Source organism: Papilio polytes, unplaced genomic scaffold, assembly GCF_000836215.1.
Source record: "Papilio polytes unplaced genomic scaffold, Ppol_1.0 DF823692.1, whole genome shotgun sequence".
NCBI classification, from domain to species: domain Eukaryota; kingdom Metazoa; phylum Arthropoda; class Insecta; order Lepidoptera; family Papilionidae; genus Papilio; species Papilio polytes.
In genome coordinates, this window is record NW_013525512.1 from 63,359 (window position 1) to 84,464 (window position 21,106).

Genomic DNA, 21,106 nt, shown 5'->3' on the forward strand with positions numbered 1-21,106 from the left:
GGACGCACGTGCCTACGTTTGTGACGATCTCCACGAGCTTTCAGAATTAAAAACTTAAATCGTGCTTTACAGGGATTTTAAAAGTGAACCGTTCAGAATTAATTTAGTGGTTTTTATTGTGGGAAGCTTTGTGAATTTAAAAGGATTAACTTGTTTCGTGGTGAGTAATTTTTAACGTAATGTGTTTAACTTTTATGTTTTTTTATTTTACGCGATTACAATGTGTATCATGTTTTTTTTACTCTTTTAAGCATTTAGGTAAAGTTGCCATTTTATAAATTCAAACATTTTTCAATTAATTGATTGCTTATCTTGATAATATTTTAAACAGTTGTTTTAATATACAATAAACGGAATGTCTTTATCTATAATAACAAAAATTTTGTACTTTATTAAATTATACATATTTTTGGTAAGAACTTGAAATTAATAAAACATCTACAAATTTATGAAGCTTTTACATCCATGATTGGGCAGAAATGAATAAACCGCGATTTCCGAAGGTTTTCCCACGAGACTTAAAGGTAAGGGCCTGGGTCGGTCGTTTTCCGTTGTCATTATGCTAATCAAACTATCATTCAATTTGAATTAAGTTTTTAATTTCTCCTTTTATCAGATTTAATTTTCTTCGTATGTAATTAAACGAAAAAAAGACGTTAAAAGCTGGGCGTAGCCCTTTCTTAGTAACTCTATGACAGCATTTTTTTTGTAAAGATCGGTGTAAACCTTCCTTATTGAATATTTTAAACAGATTTTTCTGCCTGACAACTGTACTCGTAATATTTTGACTCCTTTCCCATTTTCATCCCCCATTTATCACATCAATAAAAGTGATGAAGCATGCAAACCAACATTTGTTTCCGAATGGGCTGACCTAATCGGTAAAATATCACGGCCTCACAGAAAACCACAAGAAGTAGAGATCGTTAGATGACCGTAAGACCTAGAGAAACTGGATCGTAAAGTCCTACAGAAAAACTTAGGATCATCTATCCATATCTACTTCTTGTGGTCATCAGCATTAAAATAAGTCCGTATATAAATTAATATGACCTCAGTACTATATTGTGAGTACAAGCTCTTAATTTAATGATGTATTTTTAAAAATTAATTATAAAAACTTCTTACGGTAAAGGAAAACATTGTAATGTAACCTGCACGTATCGGCGAAGCAATTCAAAAGATATGTGTGAAATTAACCAACCCGCAGTGGGCTAGCGTGGTTGATTATGGCCTAGTCACCCCTTATTAGCGTAGGATCTAAGCCCCCCAGTGGGGACGTTTAGTGAGCTGGTGATGAATTATCTAAATAAATGTTAAGCTTTTTTTTGTATGGATGTTATCGTACAGGGAAATATTTTACCTTTTGTATTTCTTTATTTATAGTTACACAATTGATATTTCATTGGAATATATCTTGGTCTATTCAAATCTTTCAGCTTATCGCTTCTGCTTCACTTTTGGTATCAAATAAACCGTTTTGATACTCCTGTAGCTGGTATGTTTTATGTTCTACCTTATTATTCATCTTTCACGGTTATTTGTTATATAGTTTCACGTAATACTCATGTCTACTGACTAATTAACAATCTAATATTGTCAATTTTGATCATAATTATAGTACAAATATTTCTGTTATTGTCTATATATCAATCGACTCGTAAATTCCGTCTCATTCGAGTGTCCAATTTAGTGGATTCCGAATTCACAATCGCCGCAACACAAAGCAGGAGCGAGCAAAGACATTTATCCCCAAAATTTCAATACAGCGAACGTTCCGACTGATTTGTTAACAACGGCCTCGGAAACAAAGGCGGCGACCGAAGTGCTTTTCATATAATAAATTTGAATCAAGGAGTTGAGAACAATATTCTGTTTTATTGCTGATGTCGGGACGCCATCTATTGTTCAACTACTAACTCATTTATCTTCATCGTCAGTTTAACAAATTTAGATCTCGTAAAATCTACATTATTTTATCATGTACTTTAATATAATAGTTTACTTTACTTTAGAACCTATTTGTATGACTGACGAATAAGGGCCTGTCCCAACACTGGCTGACCGAGAATCAGATAGGTTAACAAGTTGTCACTGTCAGATAACAAAATCCGATATTTCCATTACATATTTTACACGTTGGATTGTTGTCAGACAATTTCAATTTGGTGGGACAGGCCCTAAGAGTTTTAAAAATTTACCACAAGCTTATTTTACACCTTACAAATGTAGGCTGGCTTTTGCTTCGATCAAACCTTTTCTTTAAGATATATAAAATATTGTAATATATACATATAAAGCAATTTTCCAGATTGCGAATGTATTGGGTTTGGCCGTTCTTTCAAGCTTTTACTGAACATTTTTACATCAAAATTTTTAAGCTATTGCTTCTATGTTTTACAAAAACGGTTACTGTGCCCCGTGTCTAGTATTCGTTCGCTTTGTATTCGAAACAAGCAATTGCCATCGCTTACATCGTTTGTGATACAAAGTAAAACTTTTTTTTTCAGTTCAAATATAATTGCAATAGCAGAAATAAAACAAAAAACAAATGAAAATTCACAACCTTCCCCTAATTTCTTTTTTCTGTACATCTCCCCTTATCTCAGTCGTCTCTACCTTCTTGGGATAAGGAATGTGTGTGTTTTTAAATGAAATGAAGTTTTCTGTCGTCATCATCTCCCCTACCTCATACTCCTTCAGAGTCGGCGCACCTGGTGTTCGTCCTCCGTCATCTCAGTTATCACTCCCTTCTCGTTCATGTCACCTGTCACGTAATCCATCTATATCTTTCTAGGTCTACCTCTACCTTCTTAAGTTTTCTGTACATCGTTAAAACTTATTTGGATATAAAACCAACAAAAGGAATTATTTGATTTGCTTTAAAACCAATACGTGTATTTCGTATTGTAACAATAAATATACTTCTAATAGCGAAGAGCTTCGACCAACCCTTCAAGAAGCTCTCGCTAGACAGTTGGATTAAGGGCCCGATTCAAAAGGCGGTTATTTTAGAAACCACACGAATAGTGAGGAGGATCTTGTCTCTGCAGCACTGACCACTGGTTGCTTGAATCATCGGATTCCGTAGCCGGTGGACTTCTATTTTTTATATAATATATTTTATTTTATTTTTATATCAAATGTAATGTAAAATAAGAAATAAAGATATATGGGAAGAATTAACATACTAAATAAATACATAAATAAACATACAATTGTATGTGAAATAATTTGACTGTATGAAACCTTCTCGGAGTAAATAAACAGTTGTTTTGGTTATTGTTAATACATTAAAATATCCCACATTCATAAAGAATAAACACGAGTGAAATGGTTAATTTATCTCGCAGTATACCACCGGGAGTGCGAAGCGTCGCATTATTTAGTGCTAGTGTGTAAAGCATTCTCTTATCTAAAGAGAGAATGCGAGAACGGAGACACTTTGAGGCTTAAGGAACTAGGGCTGCCATTTACAGAAAACTAAGAAACGAACACTGTCAATTACTATGCGATTAGTGTTTTATCAACCCTTAATTAGTCGATGATGAAAAAAAAAACAACGTGCAGTGACTTGTTTATCTATACTATCTATATATATACATGTATTGAAATTGGAATGCCTGTTTGTAATATCAAAAGAAAAATTCCAAACGTCGGGATTCCATCCAATTTGCGTTGCTGATAACGAAAATAGCATTTAATTTTGTTTTGTTTGTATGTATGTCCGCAAGCCGCGTTTGTTCCGGGTAATCTCCGAAAGGGCTAAACCGATGTCGATGATACGCTACTTTTTTGTCTTAATATTGCATGGACGAAGTTGCAGGTAACAGCCAGTTATTAACTATGTTTCGAAGACCTAGATGTTAAACATAACAACTGCCAAAGAACTTGTTAAAAATGAATGCTGGGATGTTTTAATCTCTAAATACTTCAAGTTTTTTTTTTATTTAATTGGTACTAATTTCTATGTGGCAATACAGATTTTTATTTTATTGCACTACTAAAGAGGTGGTAGCCCTGATCTCAAATTAAAAATGCGAGTTTTAAGTAAGATGTGTTTGATGGAACAAGTAATTGATCTATTTTATATTCAAAATTGTAAGCATATGCTTAATTCTTTTGTTCTTTTATATCGAGTAAGTAATAACTTACTATAACAATAAAAACAACATAACTCAAGCCAGGGTGGCAGTGGCAGTAATAAAAGTGCAAAGTACCATGTTATTAAATTCGTCTCTGTTTGTTCCAGATAAACAATGCAAAAGAGAAAACGCCAGAGAAAAAGGAAACTAAAATTGAGTGTTGTGAAATGGACGGTACTTTGGAAAATATAAGGTGAAAGAAATGATGTTTAAAATGGCTTCCCGGATACTCTGTCCGAAAAAGGGCGGAGTTTCTAACAGGCATCTGTTGGTTGTTGTTCTATATTTGTGTCAGACTATAGTTTGTGACAGCCAATGTCCGAAGTTTGCTGAAAAGCCTCTGGAGACGAGAGTTGAAGATGCTTCTATTGTTTTTAGAGCGGTCGTTATACAAGCACATTGTCAGGTGAGTTTAGGATATGTTTAATTACAAAAGATACGTGCTATGGGCGTGTTGAACTCCGGCTTTGACAGATTTTAATATTATTTGATAAGTATGTAAAGATAAAAATAGTTTTATAACGATTACTGACGTCGGATTTAGGTTTTAAGGACGCATTGTTAGAGTGTATTTTCTGTACATTTTTTATTAAGTTTGAGAGTGCAAAAAGCTTGGCAATTAAGCCATTTTGGAGTAAAAATAAGTTAATTAAAAAATACAAAATCCGAAACCAATATTTACCACGTATTGTGTTGTAAAAACTACAAATGTAGGACCCAATTCGTTATTTATTGCAATCTATGTAGCCAGGCAAATATCAAAATAACAGCAAATGAAATAATGAACGTAATGCGTTGATAAACGAGACGAATTATTACGTCACCGCGAAATGTGTTATGAAAACAAAATTTTATTTTAAACTCAAATTAAATGCAAATGCAATCAGTGTTCGTTATACAGTCCGGCATTAAATTATTCCCGATGAGAACTGATTATTATTCAGCACACAATCATACTGAAATTAAAAAAGTACTATGGGCTGCTGCTTTTCTTACTAAAAAAAATATTTTAGTAACGGAATAAACCCAAAAATTACTGGACCGATTTTAATTCTTTTACCATTAGAACGCTACGGAAGATATGCTTAAGAAAGGAGTGGATTCAGATATGACGGCTGATAGAGATGTATGGAAGAGCAGCACATACTGTGCCGACCCTTCATAAGGGATAAGGGCACGTGGATGATGACCATTAGAACGCTACGTTATCACTGAATAAAATAGGTAATGTTTATTACTAGAAGAAAGTTCATGTTAATATCGGGAGTAAAAGCTAGTGTTTAATTTAATAGAACGTTTGAACATTGAAGGTTTCTTCACCATCTTCTAATTTCAATTAAAGAAAAATAGCTGTACAATTACAAGTACTGTCATACAATTTTGACATTTTAAATTTAATAAATAAACTTGGTTAATATTGCCGAACGAAGGAGCTTATTGTGATATTACGATATTATATTACTATATTTAATATCAAAAGCGAACATTAAATCGATAGTAATTCAGTACTAATGGATTCCCAGAATATTCCGTACTATAAATTTATATAATGGATTTCTTTGATGAGCGTTGTGCCCGGATTGAAAGGGATTTTCCGCACCCTTTAATACGAGGTCCGTTTTAACTTACGTATTACATAAAAATATAATATTTGTATATGATAATTCAATATTGTATATTTGTATGTATGTATTTTAAATTAATACTAGCTGTTGCTCGCGTCTTTGTCCACATTTAAATAAAAATTGTAATAAATATAGCCTATGTTCAGTGATAACGAATTTTTTATCAAAAAAATTTAAGTAGTTTTTCAGTTATTTCTGTAAATACAAAAATACAAATCCTTTGTCCAGTGGTGGGCAGATGGACATGATAATTATTATTTTATTTTATTTAATAAGATATATCTTTATAGTAAATGTAATTTGTATATCATTATATTTAAAACGAAACGAGACTCATAAATGCTAATAAAAGGTACCTGTGAATGATTCAACGTTGCATTAAAATCAGTAAATTTTAAACCTTTAATAGTACAGTCAGCTGCATAAATGTTTACACATTTAGGAAGCTTCAGAAAGTTATATACGCCTTTGGTTTTAAAATATAAATCCATCTGCATGCTTTTGACTACGAATTGAAGTTGTTTATGAATAATAATTATGAAAACGAATTTCTATACAAGTTTCTAAACTTTTGCAAATTTATAAGTTTATGCCGCTAACTGTACAATTTAAAACATATTTGGGCTTAGTAAGACGTGTTATGTCTTTCATAAATATCGTTTAAACCCCAAAATCTCTCAAGGCACTGAAATTACGCTATCAAATTGTAGCCGAATATTGGATACTAAAATTTAACAATATTAATATTGGCTTGTATTTTATAGGCGATACAAATTATTAGATTAACACTAAAAGCTAACAAAGTGCTTAATTATTGTTAATACAAACGCTAAATAGCTTACATAAGTAACTAGCTGTTCTCGTGCTTATCCGCATAAAGTTATAATAACTTTATTTTATTGCGTATATTTGTCAAATGTCAATATTTACATGCATAAATAAACCTTGCTTGCTTGATGTTGGCAGCTTGCAGTTTATTGTCCCTTTTCTCACATGGAGGTTTTTCCAAATTATTTACCCCTTAAGTTTAATAGAGCGTTAAAATATAGCGTAAAGCGTGTGGTAAGTGTAGGGCTTTTTATTGAAGAAAGAATTATTCAAAAATATGCTGACATCCTCCGCCAAAAAGTAGTGTGTGTTTACCCTTTATTATATTAGTATGTATACAGCTTTTGTTGCGTGTATCATAAGTTTTTGGTTTCAAATACATGTTATGTGCAAACGACTGTGTTATGACTTTTGTCATCACAATACAATATATTACATCAGAACGGCAAATGTAGAAAACTTATATATTACTTTTATAATAAATATTGTAGTTGAGAAGTTCTTTTTCTAGAAAATGAGATGATATTATTTTATCCTTACTCCTTTGTTATAATACTAAAATATATTCAAGTTGACTTTGATATACGAGACGAATTCTAGATTTAATATGCTTACATTTAGTAGGAAAATATTTTTATTTACTCTTTTAGCGTCTGGTTAATTCAATATTCCAACCTAAAAATTAAAAGTTCTGTTGTTTTGTAGCCATTTTACAACATCTGTTTTTGTTTTTATCAATTTCTCCACAGGCTTTCGGCTTACACTTATCCCGCATAGAGTCAAGTCGATTCTGATTCCATTAGTTCTTTGTTTGTTTCTTGTCATACATACAACGTACTTTCTTTACTTCCGTTTACATATTATTGAATGCTGTATTTGTACAAGTAGTAACATTGTCAATTATAGATTATAACACAGACTTCTTGTTTCAGAGTAAAACGTTAGATCTAGCACTTGTATCGATATATAGAGGAGGTGTGGAGCTGGCGTCTGTTAGTCAGTACTCAGGCTCTCCGTACAATACAACTGATAGGTAAGTTTTTTTTTTTGTCATAAGGTGGCAAACTAGAAAGCGGCCAACTGAATCCACCAAATGACGAAGCAACCGCCGCCCACAGATGTCCAAAATTGCACGTGCGTTAAAGGAGTTGAAGGAGACGCCAATTAAGAGAATATTTACTCTTCCTATGTCTTCTCTATCTACTTTCTCTTTTCAACTCTACCATATGAGAAAAGGGTGGATAAGGAAAGGGACTAAAATATGTAAATCGTAGTGATTATTCAATCACTTTTACTATTACATGATGAAGGAATTTCTCATCTTCATTTATCTTAAAGAAAAGATTTTCTACATTAACTTTAAAGAGTTTTAAATAATTCTATTTCTTATCTATCAAAGTCATATCTCAATTAATTTTCATTACGTATCTACTTTCATACAAACCATCCATAATATTACACTATCATCTATCCCATTCGTAGCAAAAGAATCAGAGTTACACGTACTCTACCACTAATGAAGTTCGGACTCCCCCGTCTGTGACTTGCACTCCCTGGAACTCGTGAGAGCTACTGAAGATTAGCGGAGAACTCAATTAAACAAACAAACTTCTACGCGAGATCGCGATCCGTGTAATTAAATTTTCTCAGCAAAAGTGCTGCGTGATACGAATACTTAGCAACTCTGTCACTCGTCTTACGTAACTTGACAAATACTATACTGATTTAATATTACACAATTAGTTGAATAATATAATTTTGATTATATTTAGCTTACTAATTTGCCGTCTCTCATTCTCGTTTGGCTACATTCTGGTTCCCTGTTCTCTGTCCTCATCGGTACTTCCAAACAGTACAACTTAGGGTCCTTCAAGAAGCAATCATATCTTCTAAAATGTTGTCGCTCTGCTAGTTGGGCACTATTCTTATAAAATAGGTTAAATACCAAAAAACCTTCCACTAATACAATCTAAATGTATCTTCAAAAATATAAGACATATAATACATGATTGAGACAGAAAATTGTACAATTTATAAAAACTATTTAACCTGAATATTTTAGCTAGTAAAAATATTGTCCTGAGTAAAAATATTTCGCACGTTTATTAAAATCAAACCATTTTCTAGGCAAGTAAATCTAAAAGTGAGCCCACAAATAGAAGGATGCTTCAACTGGAGTATGGCTCCATCACAGAGCGAGTTCATCATCTTCGCAAGAATCAGTGATCCTGCTGAAGACTTAGAGACGACGCCTGCTGACGGACCTTGGTTGGAGGCCACATCTGCTGCAGTTCCTTGGAGTTTAGGCGTCGATATTGCTATCTGGAATGCAGTTGGTTCGTGTTTTTATATTTGCAAATACATCTTTAAAAGTAGCTGTGTAAATAGACCTATAAGATGTTCATGTATTGATGTAATTTTTGCCGATAAAATTCATTTTATGTCGATTTCAATGATAACTTCTAATAAAAGTAATACGGTATTTAAAACACCAATGTTTTGTAATTGATAGCTTAAAATAAGAAGCCCAAGAAATAAACTCTGTGAATTTACGAGTAAATTTATTAGAAGTTAATATTAATTTTAACAATCAGGTTGGGCGAGCTGGGGAGAATGGGGTGTGTGCAGTAAAACATGCGGAGGAGGAAAACAAATCAGAAGAAGATATTGTTCGAAAGCATCGTGCGAAGGATATGGTGAACAAGGACGTTCTTGTAACTCTTTTGGTTGTACAGGTAATAAATATTAAAGACACCTTTTAAATATTGGTCTTAGTTTCCCCATAGTTTAGTATTATCTAAATTGTTATTGTCTATACGCCGTTTATGAAAACAAAAGTCAAGAAATTCGATCATAGAAATTCATACTAATATTACAAATGAATGGAAAATAACAGCGAGTAAAATATTGTAGCTGCCGATGGAAATGTGTGCTTAAATATGTATGCTGTACACAGAAATCAAAATTTTCAGGCACCAACAAAATTTTAACTTAGTCATAAGTTCAGTCAGACAATATTGTCACAAGTAAGCTAGTTTCAATTTTCCAAAGGTAATGAATACTTTCACGATGTTGAACGCGAGAGTCGGAGAAATTGATTTCCAATTTTTAGATTTAGAAGAATTAGATTTAATGTCTTTTATAAATTTTTAGAAACAATAAATCCTCTAGCACCCGATGCTAGACGAAACTTCCACCCTACACAAGCACGTTGGGGATCAGTTCCTGACCGACCTCATGCATTCAGTCTGCGACCAAACTCCTACATATGGATCGCTTCTTCAGAATTATTTGCTGCTGGAAGAACATTTCCATCGGAGTTCACATTATTTGTTTCTTTGAGATTAAGACCAGAGGTTAGTGTATTATTTTAATATATAGTCTATAGAAATCAGAAGTATTTTAAAGTTAATATTATTTTAAAAGCACTTAATACTTTAAAACGGTAATACTTTTCTTACAAGCATGAATATGGTCTCTGAAATATTTGTAAAAAACGATTCCCAGACTGATGTGATCTTTGGTCTCGAAGTCCAATTCCGCTTAATAACTGTATTGGAGTACAAATTTAAATAAATCAGTTTTGTGAGATTAAAAACTTGCTAGATTTTTTTTATCCATACTTCTTCTAAATTTATTTTTTAATGTATCGGTAGCTTTGCTATTACTGACTCGTATCTCTTTTGCTTCTATCATAACTAATATCCTTTTTAATTCTAGAGCGGTGGTTACGGTCAAGGCACACTATTTTCTCTGCGGTCCCGGCGACGGTCCGGTTCGTTCCTGTCACTGGAGCTGGCGGGGCGCGGCGCGGCCAGATTAGTCCATGCCGGGGCCGGCCTCTCACGCTCCATATATCTCGCGGTACCATTGTATGACTTTCGTTGGCATCATATAGCTATAAGGTAAGTTTTTTCAACATTTTTATATAAAAAAATCTTATCAGGTAATCCCAGTTCCCTAAGGATGTTTTGGGTTAGAAAATTGTGCGATAACCGCGATGTCTTTTGTCGTATAATGTGAAGATATTGTGTTAATTTTGTCTTTCCGCGCGTATCATTTTTATCAAATTAATTTGGATTAAAGCACAAATGTATTATTTTACTTTACTATAGTTGAATTAGTTATAATTTTACGACAAATGTTTGTCTTTATATAAAGTGTTAAACAAAAATATATTAAAATCCAGTTTTAAATAAAACCTTATAAACATAGAGAGGTCTATGTCAAATATTTCAAAGTTAATTTAGCTCCCAAGCGGAGGAATCAAGTTTTTAATTCTGTTTGTATTTTCTTAGCGTCCACGACGATAATACGGTCCGTGTTTACGTCGACTGCCGTTGGCTGAGGACAGATGTCCTTGAAAAGGATGCCTTGGACACGCCGACAGACGCCGATCTCATTATAGGCTATCTTTTCTCGGTAAGTGGAAGCTTTATTAAATAAAATCAGAAGCCGTGCACGAGGGACATCGTAAATTAACACTGACTGTGAACGATTTTTCGAAGTATCAAGTAAATTGTTTTTCTTGTATTTGATATTTTGTGAAAAAGGATGATATTGAAAACATATTCTTAGAGTAGAGGACATGACACGAAAATTCACCTGAAAGTATTTCATAAAATCGTCGATAAAATTCGTATTAGATTTGTGCAATGCCCCTCAAGGACAAAAAGTACACAAACTTTCACAAATTTATTTTCGATTACGTTACTAATACTTTCACCCAAATTTTCGTGCTATACCCCATTTGACATTTAATAAAAATCTATTAATTAATCATTTCATACTACAAACATTGAATACATAAGTGTACACAAATAACCATTGTGATATAAAAAGGTATTATTGCCACGTAAAGCACCCCGGGACTGGGTGGGCCGGATTAATTTTGAACTGTAAAGGTGGGCTTCCACAGTGTTCTGCTTGCGGTTGTCAAGCATAAACAGACACTTTTTTCAATCTTATATGTATACTGCACTGTACGATTAACAGTGGGTCACTAATTTATTTTCGCTGCGATGAGTTTCCACTATCGACCACTTGTATATCAACAATGTTAACAAAACGAAAAAAAAAAAACAGTTGTAATTGTTTCTACGAATAATATAGGTCAGAGGATAGTCCACGACTGTTTTCATAACGTGCCGTGAAAACTCAACTTTAAATTTTCATATGGACGTTTTCGTAGCCGCAAATAATGATGTAATCCTCGAAATAACCCTATTAAATATGTTATTGAGGCGTAATGCGTCGTAAACGACCGCATTTTTATGTGAAAAAATAACACCAAAGTATTCAAGAGATATTTTAGAATAATAACCGTCATTCAGTTAAATATTAGACTAGCTGTTGCCAGTGATTTCGTCTGCGTGGTATTAGAAAACATACGAACTATATAAATAACAAAAAGCTACGTATCCCTCGGGAACGGGACATTTCTTGGAGATGAACCTTATCCCATATGTACTACAGACTTTGTTTTATATCTGTGCCAAATTTCAATAAGATATGTTGAACCGTTGCAAAAAGATAGAGTAAACATTAAAAAACTATTCCCGGGATAAAAAGTAGCCTATGTGTTCTTCCAGACTATGCTCTAAACCTGTGCCAAATTTCATGGAGATCCGTTCAGCCGTTAAGACTAATAACGCTAACAAACATCCATCCATCCATCGTAACTTTCGCATTTATGATATTTATATGAATCATATATGATATGATATGATTATATGATATATGATTTCTCATACTAAACGTACACTTAGGGGTTATCTTAAATGACTAAGTGAGAACGGTTACAATTTGAAACTCCTTTTATTAAAGAAGCCCTAGTTAGCATATGAGGGATAGATCCAATATAATGATTACTTTATTATGTTACTTAAACCTTAACACTTACATACTCTAAATATTGTAATTGTTAACGGTATTTTTTGTTCACAGGGAGATCTCGAACAACTAGTGTTGGTGCCAAAGGCGGGTCAAGCTCACAAGCAATGTTCTAGTCAAGTCGTTGGTATTACCAGTTTACCTGAGACATTACAATTACCTACACTGGTTTAAAGCGCCTGAAGAATAAAACTGAACTATTACAATTACAAATATTGTTAAACTATTTTAGACATAAATATGTATTTAATGTTTTGTCTAAATATTGCGTGTAAATCTATGTGAAAATTAAATTTGTATGTAAATACCATACTTAGGTTTTCATTTTAAAAAATAAATGTAATAAAATTATTTCAAGCAATACAAGTAATCTTTATTTTTGATTAACCAAGACTTTGTTAAAACATAGATAAAATATAATATTTGTATGAAAGCAGTAGTTGCATAATATTTATTAAAATTATCAGGCCTAGTTGTAAATACGATTCGCACATGCTTTTTTTATTTAATTAAAAATAATTATTTTGTGTAGTATCTTATTTAAATAATTACTTTATGTAAAAATAATGAATTATTGTGAAATAATTAATTTAACAAATAAAATAATGGCCTAGAAACAAGTTGTTTGATTTTTATATCCATACTATTAAAGAGGATAGTTTTGTATTTTCGTATGTATTGAAATAACTCAAAAACAATTAGGCTGATTTTTAAAAATATCTCACCATAAAAAAGTTAAGTTATCGCTGAGTAACGTTAACTATATTTTATTCTACGTGAACAAAGTCACATGAAACAGCTAGTGTTTTTATGTTTTTATTATTAAATTTATGGACCGATAGCATTAGCTGCTATAATGAGCCAGTAAATTACCAAGACTAAAGAAGACAGGCGGGAAGTGGAAGGAATTCCGCAATTCGTCTCGTAAGTTCAGAACCTATTCCTTTAAGAATTCTTATCAACTTTAGATGATTAAATTAAATATTGCAGGAATAGATGAAGGCGTTAAATTCTAATGGAGGTTAGAAATAAAATAAACACATCTCTACTTAATATAAAACCTAAATCTTCAAAGACTAAAAGCTGGCGCAAACCTTTAACTAAACTATAGCATAATTGTTGAGCGATTGTCGATTGTTTTGCTGCAATTCAACTGTTTAGTTGCACAACTAACAATCGAGTAGAGCACCTCCATATAAGCTCATAGGAATCATAGCGAGACTAAAAAGTTGGGCGGCTGTTTAGATAAAATACTTAATTTGCATCATTATCTCCCCATCTTGTCCTATTCCAGTAGGGGCGTAACAGGTTTATGTCATCCAGGTAAGTCTATCTTCTACTGCTCCCTTCTTGATCATGTCACCTTTCACCTTACACGCAATCCATACATCTCTTTCTGCCTCTACCAGTGAACGGTACTATCACCTGAATTTCGTTTGTGCAAACACCCTTAAGTTTAAGTATCGATAATAATTTTTATTTTTTATTTTATATTACTCATATAAAGGCAATCGATTTTATCAACGAGCCTTCAACAATGCGATTTATTTGATCTCATTCTCTCATAAGATTAGAATCTTTCAGGGAATTTCAATTACGATCAAGTTGTGCGTGAGTAGAATGCACAGCTTTGCTTATTTATGACTCAAACGTAGAGTTAGATAAGACTAGAAGTGGCGTAGATTAATGGTTTTAATAAAATAATAAATTGTTTAATTACAGTATTTTTAATTAACAACTATTGCTCTGTCGTATTAAACAAAGGATCTTCATTAATTTTCAATAGATATTTTAATTACTGTTTTTAGTTCCTTTTTTATATTTCATAAGGGATAATAATTCATTATTATTCTTTGTAGAATTTTTACAAGAAATATGTTGTAAAATATTTTTTTATAATATAAGGTGGCAAACGAGCAAGCGGCTATCTGAATCCACCGAAATTGAAAGCGACCGCTGCCCATAAACATCCGCAATTACAGATGCGTTGCCTAAATTGACGGAGGAGGAGACGCACTTAAAGAGGACATTTCCTATTCCTATGCGTCTCCTCCACTGTCAAATAAACTTTTCCTTTCCTCTTATGAAAATAGTGGAAAGGAAAAGGGACTAAAATTATGCCTCCGGCACCACACTCATCAGACGAAACGCGGAATTGCTTCCACTTCACGCCCGTAAAAATATCCATAACTATACAATATCTTTGAAATAGTATATGTTGTGTGAAATAAATCGTATTGCGTATACGAGCAGTACGTGCTAAAGAGCGCCTGCAATTCGGAACGTGCAAATGCCCCATTTATTACTTTGAGTAGGAAATAAAACAAAGCTTTTATCGCTATATCTTTAATACACATAAATTTATAAACAAATACAGACTTTAAGGGATTAAAAATAATAAATAATTAACAACAAATTTAGTTACATATATGTTATATTTGTTTTAATATCCTTAAAATAAAAATAAAAATCTACTAAATTTACTTTACAAATTTGAGAAAGAAACCTTAACAATAGGGAAGTTTTCACCGATTTTATTATCTTAACACATCGTATCACCAGCTCAATATACATCCCCACAAAAGGGCTTCGAGCCTACCCTAAGTTAGTGGTGTCTATGCCTCTCCTTACGTTACCAGTTAGCAATTAATTCTATCGATCATACTCAGCGCTTTATCGCAGCTACTTTAATATATTTAACATTTTTATTTACATTATCTTATTGAATCCTCAAGCGGAAAATAACATCTGAAACTGACATAAAATAATGAGCTACGTTCGAGTAGAAAATAACATTTACATGAAAATGAAATAAACAATTTTTCGACAGTGATTGGTAAGAAAATCTCTCGATGTTATATTTTCATTTATACTCGATTCTATTAAATCGCTCGTGGCAAACCCCCGCTTTGGAGGGTTGGTTAAATTGGGTATTTTACTTATTTTAATATCCTTTTAAACGATAACTATATTGAAGTGACTAACTGTTTACTTTCATGTAAATTAAATATAATATAACTTGATAGATATTAATTTAAACTTAAGAACCTATTAATATATAAAAAACAACTCTATCCGTCAGGAAATCAACATTTCAAGAAGTTTAAGACCTGTTCCACCTTTATCTGATAGAGACTCAGATAGCTTTAACCCTTAAATGCATGATTTTTTATTTAATTATAAAATCAATATTTCAGTATAGGTTTTGAGACACAGATTAAGGGAAAAATAATCTAAAAAATCTTGGGTTTCAATAAAAACTATAATTTTGTTTGTAGACTTTTGGCAACAATATGCATTTAAGGGTTAAAATGAAGCCACTGTCAGATAAGGGAACAAAATCCGATATTTCCGTTACATATTTTACCTGTTGGATTATCAGACAATTTACAATTTGGTGCGACAGGACCTTAGTATCTTCTTTTTACAATTGAAATTAATTTAATCCAGATGTTAATTAAAAAATCAGATCCCAAGCATTTAAATCATTAAGAAATAAGTTAAATTTTTTAGTTTAAGTTTTATTTATTAGTTGAAGTGCTTTAAAACTAGCAACATTCATATGGCACTTCGAGAATTAGGTCACGAGTACACTTTCAGCTTCCCAGTTATATGAGCATACTTACTTGAGGCTTTGCTTAATAAGCAAATGTCAAGACGGCACAGCAATCGATAACTACTTATCTGAAGTCAATAAAGTTCTAAAACATGTAAAAAAACAATGTTACACACTTGTAACTTCCACCTTTAAAAATGAAGTACTAGTTAACGCCCGCAACTGCGTCCGCGTGGAATTGAAAAAACAAAAGTAAGTAGTCTGTGTTCTTCCATGCTCTGCATCTATTCAAAATTTCATCCAAATCCGTTCAGCAAACATCCATCTATCCATCTAATCCTACTTCTTACTAATCTTGCTAATATTATAATGTGAAAGTTTAGATGGATGGATGAATGTTTGTCAGGGTTTGGAGCCTAAACGGCCGCACAGATTTCGATGAAATTTGGAATAGATGTAGAGGAAAGTCTGGAAGAACACATGGGCTACTCAGTTTTGTTTTTTTAATTCCACACGGACGGACTCCGGGGCGAAAGCTAGTTTGTAATGTTAGTAAAATTTGTGAAAACAAATACCTTTTAAATTTAAGTGATATCTCGTAATTAGTACATTTCATCTGAGTCCTCCTGGGAATATTTGTTTGAAATGTAAAGGCACTTTATAACAGTTTGTTATTCCTTCAGAGACGGAAGAAAATTCATTAATAATTTCATAGAAACAAACTGTCGGATGCAATTTTCACATTGTTGTTAAATTTCTGAGAAACGTGTGACAAATTATCTGGCTATTGATTAATTGTTTTTAGAGCGGGCGCACATCTTTGACTAAAGTATCGCACAACGGTCGTGCGATCGATGCAACTGTTTAGTTGCACAACTAAAAATCGAGTAGTGTGCGCACCTACATATAAGCTCACAGGAATCAAAGCGCAGCTAAACAGTAGTGCGATAGTTTATTCAAATATGTGCGCGCGCTCTTACTCTTTTGTTGATCATGAGATCGAAAGTACTTATTCTTTTTAAATTAAAGAAAAAGCATTAAAAAAGTCTTTTAATTCATATTAAAATTAAAAAGTCATCATTCGTAAACATCGTTTATTCCACTTTTCTCGCTAATCTAGCGCTCTGAATAGACTTAAAAAAAAACTATGAACAAATCAACCGGTCATATTTACTCAGGCGCTTCGCTTGAAAATAAAACCGTTTATTCTAACATTATCAAACAAAGTTTATGTGACATTGGTTGAAAATTAGAATATAAATAACACGCTTTTACGCGCGATTTCGTCTCCGAGGGATTCAAAGCAAGTAGCCCATCTGTTATTTCAGACTATCCTCCACGTCTATGAAAAATTTCACCGAGATCTTTTTAGCAGTTTAAGATATAAACCTTAACAATCATACATCGATCCATCCATATGAACTTTCGTATTATATCTAGCTCTTGCCCGTGACTCCGTCCGCGTGGAAAAAAAATGAGTAAATTGTGAGTTCTTCCCGACTATCCTCTACATCTATGCCAAATTTCATCGAGAGCCGTATAGGCATTTAGGTAAAAACCTTAACAAACATCCATCTAAACTTTCGTATTATATCTAGCTTTTGCCCGTGACTCCGTCCGCGTGGAAAAAAAATGAATAGCCTGTGTGTTTCTTCTGACTATCCTCTACATCTATGCCAAATTTCATCGAGAGCCATACTGCCGTTTAGGTAAATACTCTAACAAACATCCATCTAAACATTCGCATTTTTAATATCGTTTATTTATTTATTTAATATAATATTAGTAAGTATGATATGTAAGATGTTACTGTAAGCATTTTTAAGCTATGACATTTTATACATGTTCAATATTCTCTTAGAATATAATAATTACAAGATCTTTTTAAGTTAAAATAACAAAAGTATTTGATAAAAACAGCAAATTGTATATCAAACGCATAATATTATACAAAAACTGAAAGGGTTGTAATAACAAAAAGGGTTTCGCTTCGGGCGAGTAAAATATTTAAAACATACTTCTTTAAGAATTTTACTTTTGAGGTTTCGTAACTTAATTTAAGGAAAGTATTAACGTTCTATTAAAACGTTGAATTACATACCACAAAAAAGTAAAATTCCTTATGAATGTACGTAAAATGAGGATGACTCCCACGTAAAAAATCATATCTTCAGATTTCGTCATTCATTTTAATGTAACTTGATTATTTTTCTGTTATGTAGTGAAAATGTAAGTGGAATGAAAATGAAATAACATTTTATAGGTGACTACAACAATTTAAATTAGTCTTTCTTCATAGTCCTAAGCTTTTTCAGGTTATATACAAAGACATTTAAATAACATATAGACGAGGCATAGCGAATAAACATCAGCGTCAAGGGCGGGAAGCAAAAGGCCCAAAATAGACAGAATTGGAGGAATTTACTTAACAGTGGTAGTGCCCGCTTTAACATCTTAGCACGAATGGGCCGGCATGCCAGATGTAATACCACGACCACACAGGAGACAGGCGTGAAATGGAAGAAATTCCGTGTTTTGTCTGATGAGTGTGGTGCCGGAGGCCCAATCGAAGTCCCTCTCTCTTTCCACCTTTTTCTTACAAGGAGAGCATGGGAACGGGAAATGGATTTGACGGTAGAGGAGATACATAGGAAGGAGAAATATTATCTTTATGTGTCTACTCCTCCGTCGGAATAGGGTAAGCAACGCATCTGCAATTACGGATGTCTATGGGCAGCGGTCGCTTCGCCATTTTGGCGGATTTAGGTGGCCGCTTGCTTGTTTGCCACCTTATGTTATAAAAAAAAGTTTACTCGACCAGGCCCAGGCCCACCCGCGGCTGTAGTGCCTTAGATGATGATCATGATTGTAGTGAATAAAGTTTTTTCACCGGTACTTTCACTGAAAGATACTATGTTAGTTGTTAAGTTTAGTCGACCTCGTGTCCTTGTTGACATGTAATAAGACCTTTTTTAAAATTATAATGAGCTCAATATTTTGTTAAAAAAATATTCTCAAAAAAACAGTACACTAAAAAGTAACGAAATAATTACTTGAAAATAGTAAACCTACCTTATTGTAACTGTTATGTCTATATTGTACAATTATTACTACTTTGATGTCGGTGTCAGTCAATGTAGATTCATTACTTAATTGTTACTAGCAAGCATTACCTTTCGGATAAAAAAAGAATTATCCAAATCGGTCCACTAGCGGCGGAGTTATGCCGTAACACACATAAAAAAAAATAAAAAAAAAATATACCGACGAATTGAATACCTCCTTCTTTTGGGAAGTCGGTCAAAAATAAGATAACCAGTATTACAAAATAAAATGTAAATAATAATTGGCAATAAATTAAAATACAATTATATTGATATGTGGTTTGAGGATTTATTATATAGCGTTAGTGATGTGCAAAATGTTTCAAGTAATGTGTCAACAATGCCACCTCTTTATATTTGTATCTCTTTGGTCATTTACGATGATATACGTAAGAGGTAAGGATGTCGTCGATTTCGAACATTCTTTTTGAAACCGATTTTATAATATGAAGTATTAATTCCAAGTCTAGTTGTATCTTTAAATTTTAAATTATAAATAGCTTTTAAAAGGAAAATGAATGGAGATTTTTCTCGTGACTTGAAGAGATTTTTATCATTGAAAGAAACTTTTTACTTTGAGCAAACTAGAGTCAAGTGTAGCTAGTCTATTCAAGGTTGCACTTTTTGTGCAAAGTGAAATACTAAATTGTCCCAAGGTTCGCTGTTCTTTCTATTGTAACTGCAGTAAGGATAAAGTAAACTCGTTTATAAAAACGTTGCAATGTATTTTATAATTTCGGTGATATTAAATAAATATTTGTTTATTTAAAACTTAATGTAAAAGCTATATCAATCACACTGACATAAATTTACATTAAGAGCCTGTCCCACCAAATTGTAAATTCAACGTGTAAAACATGTGATGGAAATATCGGATTTTGTTACTTTATTTGACAGTGACGTCATTTTTAAGCTATCTGAGCCTGTCAGCCAGTCGTGTGACAGGCCCTAAAATTTATTGCAAAAAATCACTTTTACTTACATAACTAGGTGATTAAATTTTAATTTTGTAGATAGCGTACTGAAATACATGAAAGTTACAAAACTTATAGTTAAAGTCCAACTACACTTACATTAATTATAACGGTATAATATAAGTTAACAGTGGTAGAGCCCGCTTTAACATCCTCGCACGAATGGGCCAGCTCGCCCGGTGCAATACCAAGACCATACAGAAGACAGGAGTCAAGTGGGAGTAATTCCGCGTTTCGTCTGATGACTGTGCAGCCGGAGGCCCAACTTTAGTCCCTTTTCCATCCCACCCTTTTTCTTATTAGAAAAGCATCGGAAGAGAACGTGGAATAGATGGTGCAGAATACGCATAGGAACGGGAAATATCCTTTTTACGTGGGTCTCCTTCTCCGTCGATCAAGGGCAGGCAACGCATCCGCTATTACGAATGTCTATGGGTTGAGTTCGGTTCGCCGCTTGCTCGTTTGCCACCTTTTGATATAAAAAATATACATATTCTCATAGATTTTTGTAATATTTACGTTCAAAACAGTATCAATTTTTACTAATGTTTAACAATTAGAAAAGGACATAAACCTGAGTAGGTAAAGAGTTAATTAATTGACAAAATTAATCGAGAAAGTAAATAAAAAATTATATTATACAAATAATCCAAATGCGTTATATTTTAACATCAAAGGAATTATATTTAATACTAGTCATTGCCAGCGACTTCGTCTACGTAGAATTAGAATATAGAGGAAACAGAAACCATGTTGAACAGTAATAACATAACTTTTTATTGTTGAAAGATTTATTGAAATCCAGTAGTTGTGTTAATATTTCTATTCATACAAAAATACAAATCTTGCCTCTTTATAACATTAGTATATATATAGTTTGATCAAATATTCAAGAATAATGTCTTTGTTATCTAAGTACAATTAGTCCTTTCATCGTAATTCTATAAAGAGCAGAATTAATTACACAAAGCTATTTCAACAC

The 21,106-nt window shown here is 32.7% G+C and overlaps 1 protein-coding gene across 1 annotated transcript; it reads left to right on the forward strand.

The window, feature by feature from the left end:
- LOC106103977 lies at positions 1–12,753 on the forward strand. The gene is made up of 9 exons (XM_013283902.1): positions 1–160; positions 4,253–4,551; positions 7,531–7,631; positions 8,726–8,934; positions 9,193–9,333; positions 9,752–9,954; positions 10,319–10,503; positions 10,897–11,020; positions 12,545–12,753. Exons 2-9 carry the CDS (start codon positions 4,348–4,350, stop codon positions 12,662–12,664), a joined length of 1,287 nt encoding a protein of 428 aa, XP_013139356.1. The 5' UTR covers positions 1–160; positions 4,253–4,347; the 3' UTR covers positions 12,665–12,753.
- Positions 12,754–21,106: the final 8,353 nt, after the last annotated feature.

What these genes read in the sequence shown, in the direction of transcription:
- LOC106103977 (XM_013283902.1), top strand. Translation starts at nt 4,348, where the DNA reads ATGATGTTTAAAATGGCTTCCCGGATACTCTGTCCGAAAAAGGGCGGA. An exon ending in CCGTACAATACAACTGATAG is followed by an intron (nt 7,632 to 8,725) that starts GTAAGTTTTTTT and finishes ACCATTTTCTAG; the next exon opens with GCAAGTAAATCTAAAAGTGA. An exon ending in TGGCATCATATAGCTATAAG is followed by an intron (nt 10,504 to 10,896) that starts GTAAGTTTTTTC and finishes GTATTTTCTTAG; the next exon opens with CGTCCACGACGATAATACGG.